Source organism: Akebia trifoliata, chromosome 8 (genome assembly GCF_017979445.1).
Source record: "Akebia trifoliata isolate Shusen 1 chromosome 8, ASM1797944v1, whole genome shotgun sequence".
Classification (NCBI taxonomy): Eukaryota; Viridiplantae; Streptophyta; class Magnoliopsida; order Ranunculales; family Lardizabalaceae; genus Akebia; species Akebia trifoliata.
Window position 1 is genome coordinate 3,677,643 of NC_141382.1, and position 9,599 is coordinate 3,687,241.

Genomic DNA, 9,599 nt, shown 5'->3' on the forward strand with positions numbered 1-9,599 from the left:
TTAATTGGGTTGGTGTGGAATTCAAGGGTCAGCCAAATAGCTTGAGTCGTTATTGACTTATAGTTTTAAATCTATCTGCCAGATCATTCCTTGAGTCATTGACTCCATGAGTTATAGTTTTAAATCTCTCTGGCAGATCAAGATGTAGGATTGCCAACGAATGCTTATTGGTTCAGATACAACTATATCCAAATTTGAATCCGAAATTTTTATCTAATATCCAAATTCGAATTCGAATTTAAAAGATGTTCTAAAACTCTATCCGAATTCGAATCCGATTATCTTATCGGATATCGGATAATATCCGATTAGAATTCAAATAATTTGTACATTAAAAAAATATAATTTTTTCTTATCCAACTGATTTTTCATTAGTAAATTTTTTTATATTATATATTATAGTATTTATATAATAAATAAATAAAATAAATAATATATATATATTATATTATTTATATAAAAAAAATTAATCAAATAAAATAATAAATATTATATATTATTTCGAATCGGATATTATCGGATTCGAAATGTTATTATCCGAATCCATATCCGATAAGGATTCGAATATATAAAACTATTCGAATTTGAAATTTTTTGACACTATCCGATTTGTCGAATTCGAATTTTTGACTATCCATTGACACCCCTATTAATATGAATCATGAGAGTCCTCTAACCTCTGAGGCATTAATTAGATTGAGATTTTCCGTTATAATTCACCAAGACTTTAAGATTTTGAATAAAATACGGAAATTTTTTAAACCAAATTCATGGTATAAATCTCTTTCAGTTAGGGGAGGAGCCAGGATTTTGGAATGAATTTTGCTCATAGAATTTCTCATCACAGTGTTCACTAACTCTCTAGCGTGTGACACACCATGTCTAACAAGGGTAAATTTGTAAATTGATGATGCATTCAATGCACTCGGGCTCCTGTGATTGGTGGATCCTGAATTTTGTCAACAAACAAATATAATGAATATTATAATTTCATAAATATAGATTATCACAATTGAAACAAGGTGGCTTAGGTTATTGAAATTGAATTGAATGACATACCATGGTCCATTTGTAATAGAGTCGTGATAATTTGACATTCTTTTTTCTTACGCTCCCTTCACAAAATCATAAATAATTGTAGAGGTTTCTTTAGTGAATACCTTGAGATTCTCTACCTATTGATCGTTTGGTCTTTAAGTCTTCGAGGTCTTTTCTTTGTCTCTTGTACCATAGAGACTCTGATACTTAAGTTAGAAAAGAACCTATGTTGTAAGACCTCTTTTAGCTAGCAAATCTTGCGTACCTCTTTCTTGATGTTGAGCCCTTATTTATAAATTTTTGAGAAACTCCTTGTTCATCTCACTACGTGAAAATCTCCTATTTTAACCAAAAAATTTGTTGGGCTTGGCCCGTCAAATTTTGATACCCAAATTCCGCGGCCTGCGGACCACGTTTCCAAATCTCGATCTCACTCTCAATCACCCGATCTCATCTCTCTCTCATTCTCTGTGTCTCTCTCTCACTGTCTCTTTCTCTCTGCGTCTCTCTCACAATCTCTCTCTCGATCGACCTCTCTGTATCTCTCTCTCTCTCGATCGACATCGCTCTTTATCTCTCTCTCTCTTCCGATCGACCTCCCCATCTCTTTCTCACAGTCGCTCTCTTGATCAATCGACGTCTCCATCTCTCTCTCTCTCTCGATCTTTGTTTCGATCTGTCTCCCTCAATCGATCTCATCTCCCATTCTATTTGATCGATCGATCTCGATCGAGAACTTCTTTCGAACACTAGTTATCAGATTTGTTTCTAGAACTTCTTTCCAACCCTAGATATCAGTGGATCTAGTTCTAAAAATCGAAACATTTTTGATCGATCAAGGCGTGAATGAGGGGCATCTGAAGATCGACTACAAAAGACAAACGATATGCAGAGTCGGGGATCGAATAACCGATTAAATAGTTTGGTTATCCGATCCCAAGTTTCTCATGCTCTCTATGTTCGCTACAATGGCTGTGATTTATGTTGCCAGCCGGTGAGTTTCCATTCTTGTTCGCATTTCTGTTCGATCGATTTCACTTTTTGTTGTTATGGTTTTTATATATCGGTGTTCAAATGAAATCTGTTTAATTTAGGTATATTTGAATCTTAAGTTATATTATTTTTCGAAAATTTGAATTGGCTATTATGTAATTTTAGGCCTTGTTTGATTTCCACTTTTGGATGCCAAATTGATGATCCAAACTTGTTTGAAATCTCTTATCTGTTCTTCTAAACAAAGTCAGATCATGTCAGTCCTAAGCTATTTGCTGTTAGTACCCAGCACTTGTACACTATCCATCTCAAGCTGCAAAAACTCTCTAATCAAATATGTTGGTTCCTAGACTGCTATTTAGACTTCAGTTATGGCCAAGATAGTTTTCCTAACACTTCAAAGTTGTGTTCTACACCCATGATGTACCTGCATATATTTGCCATACATAGGCAACATAATTATCAAGTCTCAGTCCATCAGAATGCAGTCTCATTTTATATTCATGACATAGTAACTAATGTTGGAATAGTTGGTGATGAGTATATAGTGTTATTAAGGACATATATGATATAATTTGTAAGTAATGTTGGAATAGTTGGTGACAAGACAGGGGTCTTTCTGGTTACTGTAGGTTTGCATTAGAGTTCAGTCCCAATTTCATACCATTTTGCACTACTTATGAGTCAATTAACTACTTACATTTATGGGGAGGTCCCTTATGCTTTCTTTGTAGATGATGCATTGTTGGTCAATGAAACTGGAGGGGGTTAAATTTAAAACAAGAATCGTGGAGGGATTAGCTGCTGGTTTATCTCCTTGATTTCTTTTAACAATGTTGCATTATTAACCTACAATAGGGAGCACCCATTACAATGAAGGTTGCACCTTTATTTATAGACTAACAACTAACAAACTCAAACAAAATACTATCACCCATACAAGATCTCCTTCGTTGAAAATAAGTTCATGTTTATGCACATCAGCAGCTGCCTTGTATCTGGAGTTATAGAATCCTCAATTTTGGCCCTCACTTGAGCATGAACAATCTTCATAGATGTAGTCATAAACTCTGCCTTGTTGTATATCTTCTTCGAAATTGGCAAATGAGCCAAATCCGTAACACTAGAAGTGTTAGAGCCAAAAATCACTAAGAAAGGAGAAGTATTGATAGTTCGATTGAGAGAAGAGTTGCAAGCAAACTCAGCAAAATGAAGAACTCTATCCCAGTCCTTAGGATTTTCACCAATTAGACATCTCAACAAATTTCCAAGGCTCCGGTTGGCCACTTCTGTTTGGCCATCAGTTTGAGGATGAAAGGAAGTACGAAAAATGTACCTCAGTTCCCAATGATAATAATATGATCTCAAATCAGTGAGAAAATGAGAGATAAATCCAAAAGTTTTCTTTTGAAAACTAGGATTGAGAAGAGAATCAAGCAAAAGTTCTAATTTCTGTTTATAAATCTGAAAATTGAATTACAATGAAGGTTACACCTCTATCAAAACCTCACGAGTTTGGTTTTTCTCAACTTGAGTGGTAATAGCCTTAATGGCTACATTCCTTCTCAGCCTTAATGGTTTATCATCAATAAAGTTATGATTTTTTTGTTTATTATTGTAAATTAGAAAACAATTTGACATTCTGAACTTCAGCATTATTTAGATCAAACATCATTCAGTGACAGTTTCCATTGCCTTACAATGTGATATGGAAATAGTTATTTTCGTTACTTGTTTGCTGGTCAACTAATCTATTTTATTTATAAATGCTTGTAGACATTGGGAAATTCAAATTGGGCTCATCACCAAGGTTGGGAACATCCAGGTTCGTTGTGCTCTGCAACTTAGTGCTTACCATGTGTTGCTCATCTTTAAATAATATGTTATCTGTTTAACCCTCTCCATGCCTTGTTTACTTGTAGATATTATCTATCCTTGATTTTCATCATTCTTAAATGAGTTTCCAAGTTCCTATCTTTGTAGTAGATGCACAACTATTGTGTACCAACAGTTATGGTTCTTCTACACATGAAAATATGAATGTTATGTTTATGAATTATATATCACCAAGATTTCTTGTCATTATTTTCGGCCCAAAGATTTCTTGGAGGCACAATTCCAGTTATACTTATTTGACTTTCTTCCTTGGGGACTTACCCCAGGACCTAACTCCCCCACCTGAAAAAAAAGTTACAGAATTTTTTAAAATAAGTGTGAGGTCACATCTTTCAATAAAAAGGAAACCAATGCTGATGTCAGCTCATCATAAAACCTGCTCATATATTTGTTTGGGTGAGAATGCAAATATCAACTCACCATTGAAACTTGTTTTGCCTAGTCTGTTGCATGGCTTGATGCATGTGTGCCAGTAATTAATGCTCTTTAGTTAGCTGTTGGCTCCTGACGAATGAAATATAATCTTTATAGAAGTCTTTTTGGTTAACAATACATAAACCATTGTTTAGGGGGCTGGTCTAGACCTGACGATTTGTGTTTAGATGCACATATTTGCCATTTTGGTTTGTTTTTCGTGATCTGTGTAGCTGACCCTATATTTGGGACAAGGATTTCTTGTTGGTGATGTTTTCATAATCTGTGTAATGACAGAAAAAATTCCCAATAACAATGAGGAAGATTGGGCTGCCAGAGCCAGAGCATGGGCATCAGCTAAAGTTGCCATGGAAAATCAGCATCCGCAATCACAATTTACACATATTGGCAGACCCGAAGAGCACAGTCACATTTATCATGATCAGTATCAACATGTTGCTGATCCTCGTTATACAGATACTATGTCAAGCCATCAACAGTTCCCATCTTCAGCAAATCCCCATTTTACACCTGTCAATCATCTGCAGGAGTCCACTTCCTTCAACTCTGGACCTTCACATTATGTCAAATTGATATGTTGCTGTTCTGTTGTGGAACCCAAAAATCAGCACACCATCCAATGCCCGAGTAGTGGGTCTGTGATGCCATCATCTAGTACTAAGCCAATGCCCTTTAGTTTCTTCTTTGAGTTGTTTCTTTCACTTGTCCACTTATGTGATTTGCCTTGCAATCTGGTACATTTGCTCTGAATGCTTATGCTTGTTGCTTACTATGTTGTCTCCTTTCCAATTGTGTGCTCAACTTATTTATCTAATGCTTATTATCCCAAACAGAAGACGCCCAGAAGATTGGCAATTCTGCCAGAGCTGGTGGAGGCGAAGATGCTGAGGTGAGTCGTGCATTTTTCCATTCAACTCTTAACTTGATTGGACTCTTAATTATTTTCCTGTCCAACCTTTGTTGCAGTGAATCAGGCCGACCTTGGATCCTCTGCTCTACTACTCATAAACTGGAAGAAAGATGATGATGCATGCTTAAATCTGGTGTTTTGATATATTTAGTCAGGATTACTAGTATCCTTCCTTTTACTTCCGTAGTGGTGTTATTATTGTTGTTATCATAATAGGGTCGAAGTATGGATGTGGGTTTGCTTTCCTCAAGCTCTCTCTCCCTGCTGTTTTACTGCCATTGACAGAATTTAGATGATCGGTCCTCGGTCAAGTTTAGATTAGTTACCTTACTACTGCCATTTGGTTCCTGCTTTCAACTTTTCTTCTGTTTGTTTTCATTGATAGTAATTATAACTGTGTTCCTTGGTGCCACTGCACCATACTTTACCTCGAAACGATCCAGATGGTAGGTGAGGAAATGGTCTGTACTCCATGATTCTTGCCTGAATTTTAAAGTAAACTCATAACTTACAGGCATTAATTGCTTATCAGTCCAAAATTGCCATTGAGCCAATCTCTTGGGATTCACTAACCTATATTATTGTGCATCATTAATTCGATTACTTTATTATAGTTTGAGCATATTTAATGGCTATTTGTTACTTCGATCGATCAGGTGGGCCAACTGGGAGTTCCACCTAAGCTTTGACACTCAAGCAGGTTCAATCATATCTCTAGCATCAATTTATGATTTCGAAAAGGAAAAATTCCGTCCTGTATTATACAAAGGATACATATCAGAAATGTTTGTACCATACATGGATCCAACTGAGGAATGGTATTACAAGACCTTCTTCAATTCAGGCGAATATGGTTTTGGTCTATGTGCGTTTTCATTGGAACCTTTAACTGATTGCCCGGCCAACACAGTGTTTATGGACGGGTACTATGCCTGGCCGGATGGGCAGCCAGTTAAGATTTCCAACGTTTTCTGCATATTTGAACGGTATCCCGGAGATGTCATGTGGCGGCACACGGAAACTGGAATACCAGGTGAAGTGGTAAGTGGTTTTCTTATAGGTATAAGTGGTCTTCCCATGTGGTTTTTAACTTGGATGAAGATATATGAGAATTGTTTGGTTTTGCAGATAAGGGAAGTTAGACCTGATGTGAGTTTAGTAGTGAGGATGGTTTCAACTGTGGGCAACTATGACTATATTATTGATTGGGAGTTCAAGCCTAGTGGTTCAATCAAAGTTGTGGTATGCTACAAATTATTCCTCTTTTTTTTTTGTACTTTTTTTTCGGTGGAACTTATGGTGCCAATAAAGAGTGTCTCACTATTGTCTCCCTCACAAGTCATAAGCAGGTCCTAAATTACCATATTACCCTCTTTCAGGTAGGACTAACAGGTATACTAGAAGTAAAGGGCGTACCGTACACCCACACAGACCAGATAAAAGAAGATGTCTATGGTACACTCTTGGCGGACTACACTATTGGAGTAAACCACGACCATTTCCTCACCTACCATCTTGATCTTGACGTTGACGGTAACGGTAACTCCTTCGTCAAAGCCAAGTTGGAAACTAAGAAAGTAACGGACAACAGCTCACCAAGTTTTCTTCTGTTTGGGTTGCTTATGTTTGTGTGGGTGGCCTTCCTTGTAGTGCAGATAGTTAAGGTGAGTCATTGGTGAATGGTCCAAGATTTGATGATTGAATCTTGGATCTAATGTTTCTGACCAACATCTCAGGTTTTTATTTTTAATAATATTAATTCTGATTGATTGTGCAGACTTACAGTGCTACTTGTTCTACCAAATACTGGATTCTGAACTCATTACAGGTAAAGTCTCCAACCTGAATAAAATCATGTTTATAATTTTATACCACTCCTGTGTTCAGAGAATCTGAGCACATTAAAGTGAAATTCAATTTTCACTTCTTAAGGGCAGACTGGATTAAGTCATTATGTGTTGGAAAAATATTTGTCTTTATATTCATGCTCCAATTTAAGGAGGTATGGTTAGAGAGCTATATATTGTTCTGTACATACATAATATTGGAACGCAACATTGCATATTGTATGTATTTGAAATTGGGTTTAATACTAGTGAAACATCAGCACTTCAAAATATCAAATTTCATAAGTTGCCCCTTTGGAATCGCGATAACATCGATAACGTCCAGGTGAGGATTTCTTTGAAACTCTCTTGTGTTGGTTTTTATAATTTACTCTCTCTCTCTCAATGATCTCTTGGTTGTCTCCACTCAACGTAATCTAGATCGGTGGAAGTATTATCATTAATAAAGGGTATTTTGATTTTTCTATTCCTCCCAAGATCACCTAAGAAATTCTTTGCCCCTTTTCTAATATATAGGTTGTTATCTTAGTTGTCATAATCGATAGTGTTGTAACATTGCGCTCTTGGGCCAACTCCAGCTCACACAATAGAAAAGAAAATCTGTGACGTTTCTCTTCAAATTTGACACAGTATTATGAGAGTATTCTTGTTTTGCTTGAATACTACTAATCACTTCAAAACAACTCGCTTTAACACTTATTGTGTTTCTTGTAGATTGTGTTCAGGGAGGATTTCGGAACTGAAGGCCGGGGTGGATGTTTTGATGAATATGGGTATAAACTCTGACTTCTAACACTTTGTATGTAACAGTTTCAGGTATCTTAGTTTGTCTTCTAGAATCAAATCGTCATGCCTTGCCTCATTATTAAGATTGCAAAGTTTATCCTTTACAATACCTTCTTATGTCCCACTAACTTGGTAGATTCATGATTTTTCTTTCTTGGATTCCCAGAGACTTTGATCCTTTCTTCCACAATGGATCAGGGAGGTTTTCGATATTTTGTATAAATATATCTTTGTTTGTTGTATTTTTATTTTTATGTTTTGTGCTTTTATGTTAGAATTTGAGTTAATAGTGAGTCAAATAAATCATAGGGACACTCCTATTTAAGGCATATGTTTGAATGTTAGTCTACTAATTTGGCATTGAAGGCTTTGTTCTTGTACAGTCTAGTCTTCAGATTCCCCTTTGAATGGTTTTTACTTATCGATGGATGCAATATAGGGAAAATGATTAATGAAATGCTGCATGCAGGAGGATGTGCTGGAAAGGACGAAAAAGGCTAAGGAAAAAGCGGCACGTGAAGCACAAGGGTTCATTCCCCAATTTACAACGATAACAACACCGACCTCCACCAAAGATGTTGCGGATCCAGTAATTTCAATATCATTTGGTCTTATTTAGTTTAATTATTGTCAGTTATTTGTAGCTTCGACAAAATTTTCGATCTTAACAAAGAGGTTTACATGTATATTAATTTTGGGTTATTTAATTTAATTTGGAGCTTGTTTTATGATTTTTCTTTTGTTTTTTCTTTTTCTGATTTTTTTATTTATTATTTTGTTCATTGTGATTGGTGAATTAGAGGACCGTGCTATTGTTTGTTAAACCTCCAAATTTGACGGTCATACTCTATGGATTTTTTTTTGTTTTTTTTGAAGTCCATTCTCCAATAATTTGATAGTCCAGGGCCGTCAAAAAAAAAATTCTACAAGAGAATATTTGACAGGCATATTTGACGGGAGGGTCCGTCAAATTTTGAGAAATTTGACGGGCTAAGACCGTCAAATATGGGCCTTTTTCACATAGTGTCTTAATCTCCTAATCTCATCCTTTCTTTATTTTTCATTCGAAATAGAATTGCTTGACTTAGTATAAGATCCCGTATTTTTAGGAATCTCAGATCAAGACACTTTTTTCAATCTTCTGGCTTATGTTTTCTTTTTGTGTATTCTCGCCGATGGCTCAGATGACCATTTTGCCACGTGTCCCTGCTCCGAGACTGATAAATTTTTCCTTTACAATACTTGTGCTTGTATATTCTGAAGCGATAGATCTATAGTTCCATGAAGGGAGCGTATAAAGTAGGAGCGTCCGATTATCACGATTCTTTGCAATATACCACTGGATAAAAAAGTATGGCATCTATGGAATGTCAACGCTATTCTTCTTTTCTCTCTAATATTGAACAAACACTGTACTCGTTATCCATGGCTGATAACGACCCACCATGGTTGACATGATATTTTCGTAGACTTAGTGGTAGATTTGGATAATGATGAGATGCTAAGCCGCCTTATTCTTGTTTTTATTCAACAAAAGTGGCTTACCAAGGCTAGTAAGGGCTAACTTTTATTAGTATTGTAGTCTGAGTTAAAGGGATCTGGTTTTGCCACTACTATCAAGTGTCAAAAATATGAAGGTCCCACCAATTTATATTGACTTGTTTTATTACATATTTTGTAACCAATAAGAAGGA

At 36.0% G+C, this 9,599-nt stretch overlaps 2 protein-coding genes across 8 annotated transcripts; both read left to right on the top strand.

Moving 5' to 3' along the window:
• The first annotated feature begins 1,461 nt into the window (after positions 1 to 1,461).
• On the top strand, positions 1,462 to 5,188 carry LOC147395538 (uncharacterized). Its single transcript, XM_086450382.1, has 3 exons — positions 1,462 to 2,032; positions 3,808 to 3,856; positions 4,639 to 5,188. Exons 1-3 carry the CDS (start codon positions 1,925 to 1,927, stop codon positions 5,109 to 5,111), a joined length of 630 nt encoding a protein of 209 aa, XP_086306508.1. The 5' UTR covers positions 1,462 to 1,924; the 3' UTR covers positions 5,112 to 5,188.
• Positions 4,854 to 8,633, top strand: LOC147395539 (primary amine oxidase 2-like). Of its 7 annotated transcripts, none has more exons than XM_086450375.1 (10): positions 4,854 to 4,996; positions 5,196 to 5,251; positions 5,329 to 5,435; positions 5,665 to 5,722; positions 5,929 to 6,313; positions 6,401 to 6,514; positions 6,652 to 6,936; positions 7,050 to 7,100; positions 7,834 to 7,892; positions 8,375 to 8,633. In XM_086450375.1, exons 3-10 carry the CDS (start codon positions 5,393 to 5,395, stop codon positions 8,457 to 8,459), a joined length of 1,080 nt encoding a protein of 359 aa, XP_086306501.1. In that variant the 5' UTR covers positions 4,854 to 4,996; positions 5,196 to 5,251; positions 5,329 to 5,392; the 3' UTR covers positions 8,460 to 8,633. The 7 variants fall into 7 exon arrangements, with proteins under 7 accessions (XP_086306501.1, XP_086306502.1, XP_086306503.1 ...); XM_086450376.1 differs by having other exon boundaries at positions 4,932 to 5,016; XM_086450377.1 differs by lacking the exon at positions 4,854 to 4,996 and adding an exon at positions 5,012 to 5,096.
• The last annotated feature ends 966 nt before the right edge of the window (positions 8,634 to 9,599 follow it).